The 21,886-nt window shown below is 43.5% G+C and overlaps 1 protein-coding gene across 1 annotated transcript in view; it reads right to left on the bottom strand.

Annotated features, from left to right (window-relative positions):
* Positions 1-4,664: 4,664 nt before the first annotated feature.
* Positions 4,665-21,886, bottom strand: part of LOC121574952 (interferon-induced GTP-binding protein Mx1) — a 30,553-nt gene continuing 13,331 nt past the window's right edge. Inside the window, exons 2-12 of the mRNA XM_041887656.2 lie at positions 10,556-10,693; positions 10,197-10,351; positions 9,940-10,078; positions 9,627-9,825; positions 9,418-9,496; positions 9,196-9,318; positions 8,830-8,971; positions 8,492-8,650; positions 5,796-5,872; positions 5,380-5,625; positions 4,665-5,034 (exon numbers count right to left, since the gene is read on the bottom strand). Coding sequence (XP_041743590.1) covers positions 4,810-5,034; positions 5,380-5,625; positions 5,796-5,872; positions 8,492-8,650; positions 8,830-8,971; positions 9,196-9,318; positions 9,418-9,496; positions 9,627-9,825; positions 9,940-10,078; positions 10,197-10,351; positions 10,556-10,693 — 1,682 coding nt within the window. The 3' untranslated portion in view covers positions 4,665-4,809. The remainder of the gene's footprint in view (positions 5,035-5,379; positions 5,626-5,795; positions 5,873-8,491; positions 8,651-8,829; positions 8,972-9,195; positions 9,319-9,417; positions 9,497-9,626; positions 9,826-9,939; positions 10,079-10,196; positions 10,352-10,555; positions 10,694-21,886) is intronic.

Below are 21,886 nucleotides of genomic sequence, written 5' to 3'. Positions count from 1 at the left end.
TGTAGTGTATGTATATATATATATATATATATATATATATATATATATTCACACTCGCAACCCCCCAGAACCTTGTGACACCCACTTTGAAAATCACTGATCTATAAGGCATTTATTCAGTGACTTTCTTCTTTGTCTAATATGTATGCGCTTATTCATTTACATTTACAACTAGGATGTTGCTTGGCCCAGTACAAGCAGTGTGGTCCCCTCATCTTCTGGTCCCAGTGATGCTAGGCGCAGCACAGACAGCTCAGCTGCTGCAGCAGAGTCAAGTGTAATGGAGGTAGGAAGACAAAACAGAGAGAGACACACACTGACAAAGATGTTGCCAGTTTCTTAACATTTTGGCTCTATATTACACATATACAGTGGGGGAAAAAAGTATTTAGTCAGCCACCAATTGTGCAAGTTCTCCCACTTAAAAAGATGAGAGAGGCCTGTAATTTTCATCATAGGTACACGTCAACTATTACAGACAAAATGAGGAAAAAAAATCCAGAAAATCACATTGTAGGATTTTTAATGAATTTATTTGCAAATTATGGTGGAAAATAAGTATTTGGTCAATAACAAAAGTTTCTCAATACTTTGTTATATACCCTTTGTTGGCAATGACACAGGTCAAACGTTTTCTGTAAGTCTTCACAAGGTTTTCACACACACTGTTGCTGGTATTTTGGCCCATTCCTCCATGCAGATCTCCTCTAGAGCAGTGATGTTTTGGGGCTGTCGCTGGGCAACACGGACTTTCAACTCCCTCCAAAGATTTTCTATGGGGTTGAGATCTGGAGACTGGCTAGGCCACTCCAGGACCTTGAAATGCTTTTTACGAAGCCACTCCTTCGTTGCCCGGGCGGTGTGTTTGGGATCATTGTCATGCTGAAAGACCCAGCCACGTTTCATCTTCAATGCCCTTGCTGATGGAAGGAGGTTTTCACTCAAAATCTCACGATACATGGCCCCATTCATTCTTTCCTTTACACAGATCAGTCGTCCTGGTCCCTTTGCAGAAAAACAGCCCCAAAGCATGATGTTTCCACCCCCATGCTTAACAGTAGGTATGGTGTTCTTTGGATGCAACTCAGCATTCTTTGTCCTCCAAACACGACGAGTTGAGTTTTTACCAAAAAGTTATATTTTGGTTTCATCTGACCATATGACATTCTCCCAATCCTCTTCTGGATCATCCAAATGCACTCTAGCAAACTTCAGACGGGCCTGGACATGTACTGGCTTAAGCAGGGGGACACGTCTGGCACTGCAGGATTTGAGTCCCTGGCGGCGTAGTGTGTTACTGATGGTAGGCTTTGTTACTTTGGTCCCAGCTCTCTGCAGGTCATTCACTAGGTCCCCCCGTGTGGTTCTGGGATTTCTGCTCACCGTTCTTGTGATCATTTTGACCCCACAGGGTAAGATCTTGCGTGGAGCCCCATATCGAGGGAGATTATCAGTGGTCTTGTATGTCTTCCATTTCCTAATAATTGCTCCCACTGTTGATTTCTTCAAACCAAGCTGCTTACCTATTGCAGATTCAGTCTTCCCAGCCTGGTGCAGGTCTACAATTTTGTTTCTGGTGTCCTTTGACAGCTCTTTGGTCTTGGCCATAGTGGAGTTTGGAGTGTGACTGTTTGAGGTTGTGGACAGGTGTCTTTTATACTGATAACAAGTTCAAACAGGTGCCATTAATACAGGTAACGAGTGGAGGACAGAGGAGCCTCTTAAAGAAGAAGTTACAGGTCTGTGAGAGCCAGAAATCTTGCTTGTTTGTAGGTGACCAAATACTTATTTTCCACCATAATTTGCAAATAAATTCATAAAAAATCCTACAATGTGATTTCCTGGGAAAAAAAATCTCACTTTGTCTGTCATAGTTGACGTGTACCTATGATGAAAATTACAGGCCTCTCTCTTCTTTTTAAGTGGGAGAACTTGCACAATTGGTGGCTGACTAAATACTTTTTTCCCCCACTGTATATCTAATCCTTAGGTATGGTGGAAAACATAGGCTATGCCAGGCACTCATTTGCAATATAAGTAGTTAGGCTGTTATAAGGTATTATGAGCCATTGGTATCTATTATGCATTGATTTAGTGATTTTCTATGTCTGATAAATGTGTTTATTCATTCACAACTAGGATGTTGCTCGGCCCAGTACAAGCAGTGTCGTCCCGTCATATTCTGAGCCCAGTGATGCTAGGTGCAGCACAGACAGCTCAGCTGCTGCAGCAGAGTCAAGTGCAGTGGAGGTAGGAAGACAAAACAGCGAGAGAGACACACACTGACACACACGCGGTCAATACTGCTGCTACTATTTACTTTATTGCACATCCCAGCATATTCTGTAATATTCATAGTATATTCTGCATATTCCTAATGTGTACAGTATATATTCCTATTACCCTTCCTACTTCTTTAAAAAAAAATGTTTCTATTACTTTGTTGTATTTGTTTATATATATACACTACCGGTCAAAAGTTTTAGAACACCTACTCATTCAAGGGTTTTTCTTTATTTTTACTATTTTCTACATTGTAGAATAATAGTGAAGACATCAAAACTATGAAATAACACATATGGAATCATGTAGTAACCAAAAAAGTGTTAAACAAATCAAAATATAGTTGAGATTTTAGATACTTCAAATAGCCACCCTTTGCCTTGATGACAGCTTTGCACACTCTTGGTATTCTCTCAACCAGCTTCACCTGGAATGCTTTTCCAACAGTCTTGAAGGAGTTCCCACATATGCTGAGTATTTGTTGGCTGCTTTTCCTTCACTCTGCAGGACGACTCATCCCAAACCATCTCAACTTGGTTGAGGTCAGGGGGATTGTGGAGGCCAGGTCATCTGATGCAGCACTCCATCACACTCCTTCTTGGTAAAAATAGCCCTTACACAGCCTGGAAGTGTGTTGGGTCATTGTCCTGTTGAAAAACAAATGATAGTCCCACTAAGCCCAAACAAGATGGGATGGCGTATCGCTGCAGAATGCTGTGGTAGCCATGTTGGTTAAGTGTGCCTTGAATTCTAAATAAATCACAGACAGTGTCACCAGCAAAGCACCACCAAACCATAACACCTCCTCCTCCATGCTTTATGGTGGGAAATATACATGTGGGGATCATCCGTTCACCCACACCATGTCTCACAAAGACATGGCGGTTGGAACCAAAAATCTCCAATTTGGACTCATCAAACCAAAGGACAGATTTCCACCGGTCTAATGTCCATTGCTCATGTTTCTTGGCCCAAGCAAGTCTCTTCTTATTATTGGTGTCCTTTAGTAGTGGTTTCTTTGCAGCAATTCGACCATGAAGACCTGATTCACACAGTCTCCTCTGAACAGTTGATGTTGATATGTTACTTGAACTCTGTGAAGCATTTATTTGGGCTGCAATTTCTGAGGCTGGTAACTCTAATGAACTTATCCTCTGCAGCAGAGGTAACTCTGGGTCTTCCATTCCTGTGGCGGTCCTCATGAGAGCCAGTTTCATCATAGTGCTTGATGGTTTTCGCGACTGCACTTGAAGAAACTTTCAAACTTCTTTAAATGTTCTGTATTGACTGACCTTAATGTCTTAAAGTAATGATGAGCTGTCATTTCTCTTTGCTTATTTGAGCTGTTCTTGCCATAATATGGACTTGGTCTTTTACCAAATAGGGTTATCTTCTGTATACCCCCCCTACCTTGTCACAACACAACTGATGGGCTGAAACGCATTACGAAGGAAATAAAATTGTAAAAATAAAGAAAAACCCTTGAATGAGAAGGTGTTCTAAAACTTTTGACCGGTAGTGTACATGTGTATTGCAGATTTGAGGCGAGCCTGTGAGTAAGCATTTTGCTGCAACGTTTACTTCCTGTATCCAGAGCATGTGACCAATAAACTTTGATTAGATTTGATGACAGCCAGGCACTAAATTGGAAAATATACTGGGCAGGGGTGCAGCCATGGGTGGCCCTCCACCCACTTGGTAGCCAGGCCCAGTAAATCAGAATGTGTTTTTCCCCACAAAAGGGTTTTATTACAGACAGAAATACTCCTCAGCACTCGACCCGTTTTATAAAATGGGTAAAAAAAACAGCCGGTGTCATCCATGGGAATCGAATCTTACACGGTATGTTTCATTTTCATTTCTTAATTGAAAGTTTGTGCGACAGGTGAGTCATGGCGTCATTCCTAGGCTAGACCAGTAGATGGACCTGTTTCACCAGAAAAGTTCTACATCAGATGGCGTAACCTGAGAGGTCTGATATCTAGTGCAATAGCATTTGACAGTTCAACATGGTTTTTATTTTTCACACATTTGTATATTGGCTTAAATGTTTTAAAATAAACTATACAAATATACTTGGTTTAACATGGATAAACCCAAACTGTGAGGCCATTAGTTGATGTTCTGTGGTCCACAGGCCCACCATCCAGACATGATAAAAAGGAGACATCATAACAATAAAAAGTATGTTTGCAGAAATATAAACCACAAGTGAAAATATCTTAAGTAAATTAAACATTGCCTATCAATAAAAAGATTGCACTTCCATCTCTGTTCCCAAATGCTATCAGGCAGCTTTCCACTCCACCAGGTAGGCTAGCTGCTTGCCTTCATAAGGCATTTGAGTTTAATATTATAAACAAAAAACGATAACAAAGAACTTGATTGCATAGTAACTTTATTATAACTTAGATTACAGAGTCTACCCCAAACCTCAATGCAATGCACACGTAGGCCTACTTCCATTAACCAAGCTATCTGACATTAGACAAGACCATCCTAAATGTTAACAAGCAGCTGTCCATACTAGAACTCCACTAGGTAGCTGCGTGCCTTCATCAGGCGTTTGAGCTTACTCTGCAGTGCAGCCCTCTTGCTGCCGATGTCAAAGTCCTCCTTCAGCAGGTACTCGATGTTGTCCTTCTCCTGCAGCATCTGAAGCATCTCTCTCTGCAGCTGCAAAGCAGACTCCTGCAACACCAGGTAGCGGATCACCATGGGAATCTGATCAGCCAGACGCTGACTGGCAATCTGGCAAAGATAAAGAGACAGACAAGACAAAACACCTATTATTAAAATGACAGACATAGATGGATATAGTGATCTACCATCACTTTTGTCCAATTCAAGTTTTAGCCCCCTAACAATGGTTGGTTCACACACACTGAATTGTATAATGTTATAGCACATTTACATGCAATTATATAATAGCTTTCAGGGAATTGGTGATGAAATAAGTTTAAGAGTCAGCAGTTTTATTCAATCTCTGAGTTAGTGCCCTCTTATCCCTAGTCAGAAGAGCTAGTGGAAATACAGGTAGGTTCTTGTTTAGGGTGTTAGGCCAGCATCTAAGATGGTGATTTACACAGTACTTACCCAGTAATAGGACTTGAGGTGCAGCATCATCTCCTGTAGGGTGGCATGGTTGTCTGTGCTGAAGATAGTACTCCTTATCTCAGGTATGGGAAGGTGGTCGTCCTCTTGCTCCTCCCTCTTCCTCTCACTCAGGCTGTGGCTGTAGGTGCTGTCCTGTGTGTACACTATCAGCTCCATCTTGAACTGAGTCCTCAACATGGACTCAGCTGTAGACTCATTCACCTGCTTAATGGCCTCAATCTTTGTCTGTAGTTCAAACAAAACACAACTCAGTCATTCAACAGGAGATAAATGTAGTTGGTGCATGTCAGCCATCTCATTCACATACAGGTCGATGACCAACTGTGGGAACCAACTGTGGGAAAATCAGGGATGAATGGTGACATTAATATTGCATGGTGTGAGATACTGTATACCTTAGCTGATTTCAGGAGGTTAGGAAATCCAGTGAAGCTGCTCTGAGCCAGCAGTAAGAACACCTTCCTAACGGCATCTAGAGAAGGGAAGAAATACCATAACATCACTGTGACACATAGGACTCAAAGATATATATATATAAATATACATAAATCATCTTCAAATCAAATCAAATCAAATTTTATTGGTCACATGCGCCGAATACAACAGGTGCAGACATTACAGTGAAATGCTTACTTACAGCCCTTAACCAACAGTGCATTTATTTTAAACAAAAAAAGTAAGAATAAAACAACAACAAAAAAAGTGTTGAGAAAAAAAGAGCAGAAGTAAAATAAAGTGACAGTAGGGAGGCTATATATACAGTAAAATAAAGTGACAGTAGGGAGGCTATATATACAGGGGGGTACCGTTGCAGAGTCAATGTGCGGGGGCACCGGCTAGTTGAGGTAGTTGAGGTAATATGTACATGTGGGTAGAGTTAAAGTGACTATGCATAAATACTTAACAGAGTAGCAGCAGCGTAAAAGGATGGGGTGGGGGGGCAGTGCAAATAGTCCGGGTAGCCATGATTAGCTGTTCAGGAGTCTTATGGCTTGGGGGTAGAAGCTGTTGAGAAGTCTTTTGGACCTAGACTTGGCACTCCGGTACCGCTTGCCGTGCGGTAGCAGAGAGAACAGTCTATGACTAGGGTGGCTGGAGTCTTTGACAATTTTGAGGGCCTTCCTCTGACACCGCCTGGTATAGAGGTCCTGAATGGCAGGGAGCTTTGCCCCAGTGATGTACTGGGCCGTACGCACTACCCTCTGTAGTGCCTTGCGGTCAGAGGCCAAGCAGTTGCCATACCAGGCGGTGATGCAACCAGTCAGGATGCTCTCGATGGTGCAGCTGTAGAATTTTTTGAGGATCTGAGGACCCATGCCAAATCTTTTTAGTCTCCTGAGGGGGAATAGGCTTTGTCGTGCCCTCTTCACGACTGTCTTGGCTTCATAGTTTGGCAAATAGGGCCACCATATTAAATAAAATCACTAACTGGGTTTCAGTATACAGTGGGGAGAACAAGTATTTGATACACTGCCGATTTTGCAGGTTTTGCTACTTACAAATGTAGAGGTCTGTAATTTTTATCATAGGCACACTTCAACTGTGAGAGACGGAATCTAAAACAAAAATCCAGAAAATCACATTGTGTGGCTTTTAAGTAATTAATTTGCATTTTATTGCATGACATAAGTATTTGATCAACTACCGACCAGTAAGAATTCCGGCTCTCACAGACCTGTTAGTTTTTCTTTAAGAAGCCCTCCTGTTCTCCACTCATTATCTGTATTAACTGCACCTGTTTGAACTCGTTACCTGTATAAAAGACACCTGTCCACACACTCAATCAAACAGACTCCAACCTCTCCACAATGGCCAAGACCAGAGAGCTGTGTAAGGACATCAGGGATAAAATTGTAGACCTGCAAAAGGCTGGGATGGGCTACAGGACAATAGGCAAGCAGCTTGGTGAGAAGGCAACAACTGTTGGCACAATTATTAGAAAATGGAAGAAGTTCAAGATGACGGTCAATCACCCTCGGTCTGGGGCTCCATGCAAGATCTCACCTCGTGGGGCATCAATGATCATGAGGAAGGTGAGGGATCAGCCCAGAACTACATGGCAGGACCTGGTCAATGACCTGAAGAGAGCTGGGACCACAGTCTCAAAGAAAACCATTAGTAACACACTACGCCGTCATGGATTAAAATCCTGCAGCGCACGCAAGGTCCCCCTGCTCAAGCCAGCGCATGTCCAGGCCCGTCTGAAGTTTGCCAATGACCATCTGGATGATCCAGAGGAGGAATGGGAGAAGGTCATGTGGTCTGATGAGACAAAAATAAAGCTTTTTGGTCTAAAATCCACTCGCCGTGTTTGGAGGAAGAAGAAGGATGAGTACAACCCCAAGAAAACCATCCCAACCGTGAAGCATGGAGGTGGAAACATCATTCTTTGGGGATGCTTTTCTGCAAAGGGGACAGGATGACTGCACCGTATTGAGGGGTGGATGGATGGGGCCATGTATCGCGAGATCTTGGCCAACAACCTCCTTCCCTCAGTAAGAGCATTGAAGATGGGTCGTGGCTGGGTCTTCCAGAATGACAACGACCCGAAACACACAGCCAGGGCAACTAAGGAGTGGCTCCATAAGAAGCATCTCAAGGTCCTGGAGTGGCCTAACCAGTCTCCAGACCTGAACCCAATAGAAAATCTTTGGAGGGAGCTGAAAGTCCATATTGCCCAGTGACAGCCCCGAAACCTGAAGGATCTGGAGAAGGTCTGTATGGAGTAGTGGGCCAAAATCCCTGCTGCAGTGTGTGCAAACCTGGTCAAGACCTACAGGAAACGTATGATCTCTGTAATTGCAAACAAAGGTTTCTGTACCAAATATTAAGTTCTGCTTTTCTGATGTATCAAATACTTATGTCATGCAATAAAATGCAAATTAATTACTTAAAAATCATACAATGTGATTTTCTGGATTTTTGTTTTAGATTCCGTCTCTCACAGTTGAAGTGTACCTATGATACAAATTACAGACCTCTACATGCAAGTAGTACATGTAAGTAGGAAAACCTGCAAAATCAGCAGTGTATCAAATACTTGTTCTCCCCACTGTAGGTATAAAATAACATTCTCAAACATATACTGTACCTGATATCTCTTTCAGCTTCTTGACTGCTGGTTCCTCGAGTTGTTTGAGCTGGTCCTTCACCATCACCTCAAAGGTCTTGTAGTTGATGAACCCTGGGAGCTCTCTTCCACGGTACGTCTTCTCATAATCAGCCACTTCTCCCTCGATCCTCTGGTTAACTGTAATATACAAAGGATGTCACTGTTGCATTACATTAAATAAGCGTGTAAGTGTGTAAGCCTTCCATGTTTAATACAAATTTGGTACAGAAATCTCAATTCATATAGCAATTATTTGTTATCTAGCTCGCTCAAATGAGCCATTGTTTTCGATGGGTGTGTGATAGTAGTACACTCACAGATTTCTCCAGCGCGATCCAGGTGTAACTTCCATTTACCAAACTCTGTTCTTAGTGTGGAAAAGACGTTGAGACGAACTCCGCTTTTCAGCTCCTCCCCAGTGCTCAGGTTGATGGCATCCTGGGTGAATGCAGTCACTTTCTGAAACACAAAAAAATAAGTTGTTAGATACATGGAGAGGGATAGACGTGTAGAAAGTGAAAAAGCTATGGATATAAAATGTTATCAACTTTCAAATTATTTCCAGAATTTGCTAATTTTGCTAACAAAGACTAACATGGCTGTTGTGAGTTTGGGTCAAGGCCAAAGCAGAGTGAAAGAGAGGGTAACTAAATAATCTGGGGTTTGCAGGCTGGGGGACTCACATCAATCAGGAAGTACAGCCTCTCTGCCGAATCCTCAGGTGGTCCAGTACCAAATCTTTCCAGCTCGGCATGTGTCTCTGCCAGCTTTGCCTCAATCTGCTCTTCTAGACGAGGCAGGGATTTCTAAAGGGCACAAAGCAGAGTCATGGCTTATGGCAACAGTCACTCAGTAACAAATGTATAGCATTTTGTGCAGTAAAATGTAATGGAAGAAGAATTTACCTCGATATGATGCACCAGTTCAAGAGTTAATTTCTCTGCCAGTTTAGGGATGGTGGCATAGCCCTCATCATAAAGTGTGCTGCACAAACGATAGGAAAATCAACTTCACAAATAGTTTGGTTACCACACAGGTACAAACTTCATTGAAAATCTATAAAGTTGATCAAATTTGATAAAATCTGTGGCACACATCAGCCAAGAGGTCCGACCTGAGATTAGCGTGCTCTTTAAAGAAGGCCTTCTCCCTCTCTGTGGCCTCGGTCAGTGAGACTCGCTCCATGATCTCTTTCTGTCCCCTGCACTTGACTATCATGTAGCCCTTAGCCAGGTGGATAACCTCATTATGAACTATGTCCACCACCGTCTCCTCTGTGCCTTTGTCTACAAGGTCAGGCTTGGTCAGGATGCCTGTCCAATGGGAAACACACATAAGTCTAACTCATTAAAGTCAACATGGTTTATAACCACCATTACACAAGAGCTTGCTTCATAATAGTTTAGTAAATAACAAAGGAGGAATACCTAATGTCCTTTCCCCTTCAGGGTCCACCTCTTGTGCCATCTTCAAAGCCTCTGTGGTTGCTATGTCAACGTTGCATGGCACAACCACCAAGCTGATTGTTTCTTGCTTCATGATGAACTTCCGTATCAGTCTCTTAATCTGAAAATGTCAAACATTATTATACATAACATGTCGTGGGAGGACTTGGTTTCTGTTCTGGGGTTGAAAATGCACAATGTTTTCCCACTAACATTGAGGGTGGGGTGGAAGGGTGTACCTGTTCACCAATGTTCTCAGGTTGTCCCTTGACAGCTACCCGGGCGATGCCTGGCAGGTCGATGAGTGTGAGGTCTGGGACGTCAGGGGAGCCAATCTCCAGGCTGATGAGGTCATCACTGATACCCACCCCCACACCTGCCATTTCATCCTGGGCTGGAGGGAGGAACAAGAATACTGAACACTGCTACTAGAAACCACCAGGGTTCCAACAGCACAATAGTAAAGTGGATCAAGTTATCTTTTTATTGGTATTTAGATATTTCATGCTTATGGGTATGCTCTCTTATGGAGTAGAGAACATAGTTTAGACTTTAGAGACTTTCATCTTTGCCATGATCAGCAGGCCAATGACCACACCTTCACGAATTTTCTTCTCCACATCAGAGGGGTCCTCAATCTCCTCCTCATGGTCTTGGTAGCTGATTTTTCCATGCCATTCCTCTCCTTCTCTCTTCCTCTTCATCTTCAGCTCGAGAGGGCATCGTGTTACAATACCTGTCAGAGTTGACAGAGGAGGAGTTAGAGAGAGTGGGATCAAATGAAACTGTACGAAACACTGAACAAAAGCAGCCCATACATCAACTAAAGCAACCAGAAATAAATTACTTTTGTCTTTATTTATCAATGTTAATTTCAATTAAATGAAATTGTGCAATATTTATTTACCATGTCAAATTAGAGATAAAATGATAATCAAATCAATATAGGCAATATAGGTGTCACGCCCTGGCTCTGGGGACTCTTAAATGTTGAGCCAGGGTGTGGACTTGTTATGGTGTTCTAGTTCACGTATTTCTATGTTGGCCAGGGTGGTTCCCAATCAGAGGCAGCTGTTGCTTGTTGTCTCTGATTGGGAACCATACTTAGGCAGCCTGTTGGCACTTTTGTTTTGTGGGATCTTGTTCCGGAAGGTTTGTGTATTTAACCTAGGACTTCACGAATCGTTTATTGTTTTGGTTCGTTGTGTGTACAAGTAATAAAGATGTACGCTTCTCACGCTGCGCCTTGGTTCGCTTCTTCCCATAACGATCGTGACAATAGGTTTCTTCAACCTATTTGAGACTGATATTGATAAATAAACAAGGCAACAGTAAACATGTCGTCCCCCACAAATGATGCAGCCATACGGATACGAACCCGGTTTAGGGTAAGGGGTGGGTTTGGGGTTAGGATACGAACCCGGTTTAGGGTAAGGAGTAGGGTAAGGTTTTGGGTTAGGTGGTCAAGTGGCCTCTCTAACAATTAAAATAAATGTCTTCAAAAATGGAAGGCAGTTAGCCTGGGTACCAGTATTTTTAGCTAATCCACTCCCTGTTCTTCATGTCATGCACTGAGGTATAATAAGAACTAGAGACTGCCTCCAAGATGGTGAAGCTTTGTTTTCAATGTAATCTACTCACGTTCACATACACTGTTTCGTGGTTGCTGCCATCTTTCTTACAGGGATTACGAAGATTGCGCACTAGCACTCAGTTCACACTGGACAGACAACAGTATCGTGCGAACATGCTCCGGGAACTCTGTCAGAGCATGTGGACAACTAAACAAGCCAACCAGCACTTCCCCTGGCTAGCTGGGGTCATGACCTCAGAGCATGAATATGAAATGTTAATATCCTAATAATCACTTTAGTCATCACTTTTGTGCACAAAACATCCATTGAATTATTCAAATAATTGTAGATGAGGCCCATTTTTCTCTCTCCAAATGTTATATTCATCCAATGTCTGCCATGTTTTTGGATAACGTGATGATGTCGTCGCTGCTCGCCCTACTCCCTGTATGCACTGAGCGCATGTGATGTTGGTCCTTATAAACCGGATTCAACCCGGGTATAGATGGTCCATGAATCAGCTTATGCGAACATGAGTAGATTACCTTGAAAACAACAGGCGGACATCTTGGACGCTGCTGACGAAGATGGTGGCCTCGCGACTAGCTCTTAGGAAACTTTGCGGTATTTTGTTTTTTTATGTATTACTTTTTTTGTTGTTGTTGTTTTTATGGGGGGAATGGGAGCAATTATTAGGAAATGGAAGACATACAAGACCACTGATAATCTCCCTCGATCTGGGGCTCCACGCAAGATCTCACCCTGTGGGGTCAAAATGATCACAAGAACGGTGAGCAAAAATCCCAGAACCACACGGGGGGACCTAGTGAATGACCTGCAGAGAGCTGGGACCAAAGTAACAAAGCTTACCATCAGTAACACACTACGCCGCCAGGGACTCAAATCCTGCAGTGCCAGACGTGTCCCCCTGCTTAAGCCAGTACATGTCCAGGCCCGTCTGAAGTTTGCTAGAGTGCATTTGGATGATCCAGAAGAGGATTGGGAGAATGTCATATGGTCAAATGAAACCAAAATAGAACTTTTTGGTAAAAACTCAACTCGTCGTGTTTGGAGGACAGAGAATGCTGAGTTGCATCCAAAGAACACCATACCTACTGTGAAGCATGGGGGTGGAAACATCATGTTTTGGGGCTGTTTTTCTGCAAAGGGACCAGGACGACTGATCCGTGTAAAGGAAAGAATGAATGGGGCCATGTATCGTGAGATTTTGAGTGAAAACCTCCTTCCATCAGCAAGGGCATTGAAGATGAAACGTGGCTGGGTCTTTCAGCATGACAATGATCCCAAACACACCGCCCGGGCAACGAAGGAGTGGCTTCGTAAGAAGCATTTCAAGGTCCTGGAGTGGCCTAGCCAGTCTCCAGATCTCAACCCCATAGAAAATCTTTGGAGGGAGTTGAAAGTCTGTGTTGCTCAGCGACAGCCCCAAAACATCACTGCTCTAGAGGAGATCTGCATGGAGGAATGGGCCAAAATACCAGCAACAGTGTGTGAAAACCTTGTGAAGACTTACAGAAAACGTTTGACCTGTGTCATTGCCAACAAAGGGTATATAACGAAGTATTGAGAAACTTTTGTTATTGACCAAATACTTATTTTCCACCATAATTTGCAAATAAATTCATAAAAAAATCCAACAATGTGATTTTCTGATTTTTTTTTCCTCATTTTGTCTGTCATAGTTGACGTGTACCTATGATGAAAATTACAGGACTCTCTCATCTTTTTAAGTGGGAGAACTTGCACAATTGGTGGCTGACTAAATACTTTTTTGCCCCACTGTAGCCGACACCAACGTCTCGCTTCCAGAGAAGCTAAACACCTTCTTCCCCCGCTTTGAGGATAACACAGTGCCACCGATGCGACCCACTACCAAGGACTGTGGGCTCTCCTTCTCCGTTGTCGATGTGAGTAAGACATTTAAGCATATTAACCCTCGCAAGGCTGCCGGCCCAGACGGCATCCCTAGCCGCGTCCTCAGAGCATGCGCAGACCAGGTACGGTGGGATTCGAAATGGTCGGTGATCTGTTTGTTAACTTGGCTTTCAAAAACTTTCGAAAGGCAGGGCAGGATGGATATAGGTCTGTAACAGTTTGGATCTAGAGTGTCATCCCCTTTGAAGAGGGGGATGACCGCGGCAGCTTTCCAATCTCTGGGGATCTCAGACGTTACGAAAGAGAGGTTGAACAGTTTAGTAATAGGGGTTGCGACAATTTCGGCGGCTAGTTTTAGAAAGAAAGGGTCCAGATTGTCTAGCCCAGATGATTTGTAGGGGTCCAGATTTTGCAGCTCTTTCAGAACATCAGCTGTCTGGATTTGTGTGAAGGAGAAGCTGGGGGGGCATGGGCAAGTTGCAGCGGAGGGTGCAGAGCTGGTGGCTGGGGTAGTGGTAGCCAGGTGGAAAGCATGGCCAGCCGTAGCAAAATGCTTGTTGAAATTCTCGATTATTGTAGATTTATCGGTGGTGATAATGTTTCCTAGCCTCAGTGCAGTGGGCAGCTGGGAGGAAGTGCTCTTATTCTCCATGGACTTTACAGTGTCCCAAAACTTTTTGGAGTTAGTGCTACAGGATGCAAATTTCTGTTTGAAAAAGTTAGCCTTTGCTTTCCTAACTGCTTGTGTATATTGGTTCCTAACTTCCCTGAAAAGTTGCATTTGATGCTAATGCAGTACGCCACAGGATGTTTTTGTGCTGGTCAAGGACAGTCAAGTCTGAGGAGAACCAGGGGCTATATCTGTTCTTAGTTCTGTCTTTTTTGAATGGGGCATGTTTATATAAGATTGAGAGGAAATTACTTTTAAAGAACAACCAGGCATCCTCTACTGACGGAATGAGATCTATATCCATCCAGGATACCTGGGCCAGGTCAATTAGGAAGGCCTGCTCGCTGAAGTGTTTTAGGGAGCGTTTGACAGTGATGAGGGGTGGTCGTTTGACCGCGGACCCGTTACGGACGCAGGCAATAAGGCAGTGATCGCTGAGATCCTGGTTGAAGACAGCGGAGGTGTATTTAGAGGGTAAGTTAGTCAGGATGATATCTATGAGGAAACCCATGTTTACGGATTTAGGGTTGTACCTGGTAGGTTCGTTGATAATTTGTGTGAGATTGAGGGCATCTAGTTTAGATTGTAGGATGGCCGGGGTGTTAAGCATATCCCAATTTAGGTCACCAAGCAGTACGAACTCTGAGGATCATGTAGTGCTTTGAGAGACTAGTCAAGGATCATATCACCTAGACCCACTTCAATTTGCTTACCACCCCAATAGATCCACAGACGATGCAATCACCATCACACTGCACACTGCCCAATCCCATCTGGACAAGAGGAATACCTATGTAAGAATGCTGCCTATTGAAATCACTGGCCACTTTAAGAAATGGAACACTAGTCACTTTAAGAATGTTTACATATCTTGCAATACTCATCTCATATGTATATACTGTATTCTATAATATTCTACTGCATCTTAGTCCATGCTGCTCTGTCATTGCTTGTCCATATATGTATATATTCTTAAATTCCATTCCTTACTTAGATTTGTGTGTATTGGGTATATGTTGTGAAATTATTAGATATTACTTGTTAGATATTACTGCACTGTCGGAGCTAGAAGCAGAAGCATTTCGCTACACCCGCAATAACATCTGCTAAACACGTGTATGTGACAAATACAATTTGATTTTATTATACCTCAGTGGAGGAGGAAAGATCAGGTGGGACCAATTATGTGTATAAACCCACAATGACTGACAGAGGGTGCTGTATTGAAGCCACCGTGCAGCCATCTTGGTACTTCTCCTCAATTGTAAAAAAAAGATTTTGGAAGCTATAGAAATGCATTTTTCATGTTGACTTTTTTTTTTTACACGTTTATTCTATTACAGACACCTTAGTGCTAACTTTTAAATTATATTATGTGAGCTAAATATACAAATCTAAAATAAAAAATGTCCTTAAAGTATATACAGTTGAAGTCGGAAGTTTACATACACTTAGGTTGGAGTCATTAAAACTTGTTTTTCAACCACCCCACAAATTTATTGTTTACAAACTATAGTTTTGGCAAGTCGGTTAGGACATCTACTTTGTGCATGACAAGTAATTTTTCCAACAATTGTTTACAGACAGATTATTTCACTTATAATTCACTGTATCACGATTCCAGTGGGTCAGAAGTTTACATACACTAAGTTGACTGTGCCTTTAAACAGCTTGGAAAATTCAGGAAAATGATGTCATGGCTTTAGAAGCTTCTGATAGGCTAATTGACATCATGAGAGTCAATTGGAGGTGTACCTGTGGATGTATTTCAAGGCCTACCTTCAAACTCAGTGCCTCTTTGCTTGACATCATGGGAAAATCAAAAGAAATCAGCCAAGACCTCAGAAAAAAATTGTAGACCTCCACAAGTCTGGTTCATCCTTGGGAGCAATTTCCAAACGCCTGAAGGTACCACGTTCATCTGTACAAACAATAGTACGCAAGTATAAACACCATGGGACCACGCAGCCGTCATACCGCTCAGGAAGGAGACGCGTTCTGTCTCCTAGAGATGAACGTACTTTGGTGCTAAAAGTGCAAATCAATCCCAGAACAACAGCAAAGGACCTTGTGAAGATGCTGGAGGAAACAGGTACAAAAGTATCTATATCCACAGTAAAACGAGTACTATATCGACATAACCTGAAAGGCCGCTCAGCAAGGAAGAAGCCACTGCTCCAAAACCGCCATAAAAAAGCCAGACTACAGTTTGCAACTGCACATGGGGACAAGTCAACATCTCAAGACAAGTAGCCACCCTTTGCCTTGATGACAGCTTTGCACACTCTTGGCATTCTCTCAACCAGCTTCATATGATAGTAACCTGGAATGCATTTCAATTAACAGGTGTGCCTTGTGAAAAGTTAATTTGTGGAATTTCTTTCCTTCTTAATGCGTTTGAGCCAATCAGTTGTGTTGTGACAAGGTAGGGTTGGTATACAGAAGATAGCCTTATTTGGTAAAAGACCAAGTCCATATTATGGCAAGAACAGCTCAAATAAGCAAAGAGAAACGACAGTCCATCATTACTTTAAGACATGGTCAGTCAATCCGTAAAATGTCAAGAACTTTGAAAGTTTCTTCAGTCACAAAAACCATCAAGCGCTATGATGAAACTGGCTCTCATGAGGACCACCACAGGAAAGGAAGACCCAGAGTCACCTCTGCTGCAGAGGATAAGTTCATTAGAGTTACCAGCCTCAGAAATTGCAGCCCAAATAAATTCTTCACAGAGTTCAAGTAACAGACACATCTCAACATCAACTGTTCAGAGGAGACTGCGTGAATCAGGCCTTCATGGTTGAATTGCTGCAAAGAAACCACTACTAAAGGACACCAATAATAAGAAGAGACTTGCTTGGGCCAAGAAACATGAGCAATGGACAACTGCGGTGGAAATCTGTCCTTTGTTCTGATGAGTCCAAATTTGACATTTTTGGTTCCAACCTCTGTGTCTTTGTGAGACGCAGAGTAGGTGAACGGATGATCTATGCATGTGTGGTTCCCACCGTGAAGCATGGAGGAGGAGGTGTGATGGTGTGAGGGTGCTTTGCTGGTGACTCTGTCTGTGATTTATTTAGAATTCAAGGCACACTTAACCAGCATGGCTACCACAGCATTCTGCAGCGATACGCCATCCCATCTGGTCCTGACTCTCTCCTTGGTGAGGATCAAAAGTTCCAGATCAGCTTGGCAAATGGCTGACAGATAGCCAGACAATGTTTTGGGGCTGTCGCTGGGCAACACGGACTTTCAACTCCCTCCAAAGATTTTCTATGGGGTTGAGATCTGGAGACTGGCTAGGCCACTCCAGGACCTTGAAATGCTTCTTACGAAGCCACTCCTTCGTTGCCCGGGCGGTGTGTTTGGGATCATTGTCATGCTGAAAGACCCAGCCACATTTCATCTTCAATGCCCTTGCTGATGGAAGGAGGTTTTCACTCAAAATCTCACGATACATGGCCCCATTCATTCTTTCCTTTACACGGATCAGTCGTCCTGGTCCCTTTGCAGAAAAACAGCCCCAAAGCATGATGTTTCCACCCCCATGCTTCACAGTAGGTATGGTGTTCTTTGGATGCAACTCAGCATTCTTTGTACTCCAAACACGACGAGTTGAGTTTTTACCAAAAAGTTATATTTTGGTTTCATCTGACCATATGACATTCTCCCAATCCTCTTCTGGATCATCCAAATGCACTCTAGCAAACTTCAGACGGGCCTGGACATGTACTGGCTTAAGCAGGGGAACACAGCAGGATTTGAGTCCCTGGCGGCGTAGTGTGTTACTGATGGTAGGCTTTGTTACTTTGGTCCCAGCTCTCTGCAGGTCATTCACTAGGTCCCCCCGTGTGGTTCTGGGATTTTTGCTCACCGTTCTTGTGATCATTTTGACCCCACAGGGTGAGATCTTGCGTGGAGCCCCAGATCGAGGGATATTATCAGTGGTCTTGTATGTCTTCCATTTCCTAATAATTGCTCCCACAGTTGATTTATTCAAACCAAGCTGATTACCTATTGCAGATTCAGTCTTCCCAGCCTGGTGCAGGTCTACAATTTTGTTTCTGGTGTCCTTTGACAGCTCTTTGGTCTTGGCCACAGTGGAGTTTGGAGTGTGACTGTTTGAGGTTGTGGACAGGTGTCTTTTATACTGATAACAAGTTCAAACAGGTGCCATTAATACAGGTAACGAGTGGAGGACAGAGGAGCCTCTTAAAGAAGAAGTTACAGGTCTGTGAGAGCCAGAAATCTTGCTTGTTTGTAGGTGACCAAATACTTATTTTCCACCATAATTTGCAAATAAATTCATAAAAAATCCTACAATGTGATTTTCAGGATTTTTTTTCTCATTTTGTCTGTCATAGTTGACGTGTACCTATGATGAAAATTACAGGCCTCTCTCATCTTTTTAAGTGGGAGAACTTGCACAATTGGTGGCTGAGTAAATACTTTTTTTCCCCACTGTAAGTGATAAATTCTAATCATATCCTTTGCACAGTAACTAGCCACGCCCCAAGTGCCATCAGAGATCGTGTCAGCAAGTAGGAACGCCCCTTTTACCAAGAGGGCATAAAGGCTTGAAAGATAAATTAAAACTAGACCAGGAAGCGTGGAGATGGTTAGACCAGAAAGACCAGCAGACGTGAGGCGTGAGCTAAACGTTACAAATGGTTGGAACTTTGAATCTCTACACGAGGTGAAGAAGATAAACTCACTAGATTAGAACATTGGCAGTCTGCAGCTGTGCATGTAAAGTGGTCTAGATCTTTGACTAAAGAAACGAGTTGGGAAGGAGAATCCCATCTCAGACAATCCTTGGTGCATTTGAGTATCTGTTCTATTTGAACCCTCCACTCCAAGCCGGGACAACTAAGGACATTGTGACCTCTGATGGACAACAAGAGCCTTGCACTCATCGACACCTTCCCATAGGAGTGATTGGGTTCAACAGAAAGACGACGAACAAAGACAGACACGTAAATACATTGCATTTCTTACGCAAAGGGGCGGTGGTTAGGGTGCTAAGTATTCTGATTACCGTGAGCATAGTTTCCAAATGTATGTACGATAAGTTTGACTGTCTTTGTGTCTCTCTCCCTCCTTCTATTGACCCTTCCCTTTTTGATAACCAAGCAGTCATGCTGTTGTTAGTCCGCTAGGGACTTTTCTCATGTATTAAGTATGTATGTATTCTGTGTTATTATTTAGTTAGCTAGTAAATAAATAATTAAGCCAATTTGTGTATTGCTGACTTATAAGGTTAGGGTTCTTGCAGGTTCAAGGATTATGCGACGTTCAGAATGAGACTGATGAGGTAATGATTAATAAGTGACTGTTATCAATATATAACATATACAGTGGGGGGAACAAGTATTTGATACACTGCCGATTTTGCAGGTTTTCCTACTTACAAAGCATGTAGAGGTCTGTAATTATTATCATAGGTACACTTCAACTGTGAGAGACGGAATCTAAAACAAAAATCCAGAAAATCACATTGTATGATTTTTAAGTAATTAATTTGCATTTTATTGCATGACATAAGTATTTGATCACCTACCAACCAGTAAGAATTCCGGCTCTCACAGACCTGTTAGTTTTTCTTTAAGAAGCCCTCCTGTTCTGCACTCATTACCTGTATTAACTGCACCTGTTTGAACTCGTTACCTGTATAAAAGACACCTGTCCACACACTCAATCAAACAGACTCCAACCTCTCCACAATGGCCAAGACCAGAGAGCTGTGTAAGGACATCAGGGATAAAATTGTAGACCTGCACAAGGCTGGGATGGGCTACAGGACAATAGGCAAGCAGCTTGGTGAGAAGGCAACAACTGTTGGCGCAATTATTAGAAAATGGAAGAAGTTCAAGATGACGGTCAATCACCCTCGGTCTGGGGCTCCATGCAAGATCTCACCTCGTGGGGCATCAATGATCATGAGGAAGGTGAGGGATCAGCCCAGAACTACATGGCAGGACCTGGTCAATGACCTGAAGAGAGCTGGGACCACAGTCTCAAAGAAAACCATTAGTAACACACTACGCCGTCATGGATTAAAATCCTGCAGCGCACGCAAGGTCCCCCTGCTCAAGCCAGCGCATGTCCAGGCCCATCTGAAGTCTGCCAATGACCATCTGGATGATCCAGAGGAGGAATGGGAGAAGGTGATGTGGTCTGATGAGACAAAAATAGAGCTTTTTGGTCTAAACTCCACTCGCCGTGTTTGGAGGAAGAAGAAGGATGAGTACAACCCCAAGAACACCATCCCAACCGTGAAGCATGGAGGTGGAAACATCATTCTTTGGGGATGATTTTCTGCAAAGGGGACAGGACGACTGCACCGTTTTGAGGGGAGGATGGATGGGGCCATGTATCGCGAGATCTTGGCCAACAACCTCCTTCCCTCAGTAAGAGCATTGAAAATGGGTCGTGGCGGGGGGGGCGCTGTTGGAAGCCAAGGATGTAGCACGCGTCTCCCTATCGCTCCTGAGTTAGTGACCAAATTTATATATTTAACTTTGCAAAACTGCATACATTTCTGTTTGCCCAGGCGTCTGAAGAGACCCATAAACAACTCAGTTCAAGTTTAATAAATTTAAATTCGTAATGACATCAACCCGACCAAAAACAGAGTCTGCAAGAGCAGGCCGCAACAAGCCTGCAACTTCTCCCGACTCACCCCCGCCACCGAACGCTGCCAATGCCGGCCCCACGGAAACACTGACTGTGGAGATGCTGCAATCCGTGATAGGTACCCTCAAAGCCGACATTTTTGGAAAAATTGACTGTCTCTCTACCAATCTCAGGTCAGAGATATCAACGATCAAGGACGAGCTTAAAAAATCTATCGAGAGTATACAGAATAAGCTCGACGCACATGGGGTGACTTTATCAGATTTGGAGCGAGGTGCTACAGACCACAGCACTCGCATTAGCGAGCTAGAGGCTAACGTCGGCTCATTGACAACTAGGGTGGCATTCCTCGATAATAGATGCGAAGATATGGAAAGTAGAATGCGGAGGAACAACATTCGTCTACTGGGAATACCGGAGGGAGTGGAGGGCCCAAGGCCCACGGAGTACATGGCCCAGCTACTTCAGGAGCTGCTCGGGCTAGAGGAGAAGCCATTGCTAGACCGGGCTCACCGCACTCTGCGTAGCCGACCCAGGGATGGAGAACCACCACGACCATTTGTCATCAGGGTGCATTTCTTTCACGTCCGCAACGACATACTGAGAAGATCGGGAGAAGCATCCCCTCTTCTACATAAAGGTAAAGAATCTCGATATTTGCGGACTACACAACAGCTGTGGCTAAGAGGCGGGCTAGCTTTGGAGCTGTGAAACGCCAACTACACGCCTGCCCGGGCGTGAAGTTCGGCCTCATCTACCCTGCGGTTTTGAGACTGACTTTACCAGACGGCTCCATGCACAGATTCGAGGACCCGACTATAGCGGCAGATTTCATCAACAAGAACGTGAAAGCGGCTGTTGTACCGCATGGTGTGTAACAAATGGTTGGCTGGCTGGTCTTCCTAGCAGGCTAGTTAGCAGGCCGAATGGGTGACTAACGAAGCCATCTTTGCTGGGTTCATCGACATATGAATGTCATTCTCTTTTTTATCTCTTTATTTCCAGCCCAGGTTTGCCGCCTCTAATGCCAATATCTGGGGGTCTGCATGGCTGTTTCAGTTTGATCATTTACCATCTGCGTCGAGGTTAAACCTCTCTTAATCGACTTTAGTTTTCCTTAGACTCTATTGGGGACCATTCTATCCATGTTTGG

This window comes from Coregonus clupeaformis, chromosome 10 (assembly GCF_020615455.1).
Source record: "Coregonus clupeaformis isolate EN_2021a chromosome 10, ASM2061545v1, whole genome shotgun sequence".
In the NCBI taxonomy this organism is placed as follows: domain Eukaryota; kingdom Metazoa; phylum Chordata; class Actinopteri; order Salmoniformes; family Salmonidae; genus Coregonus; species Coregonus clupeaformis.
This window is presented reverse-complemented; position numbering and strand designations above follow the sequence as displayed.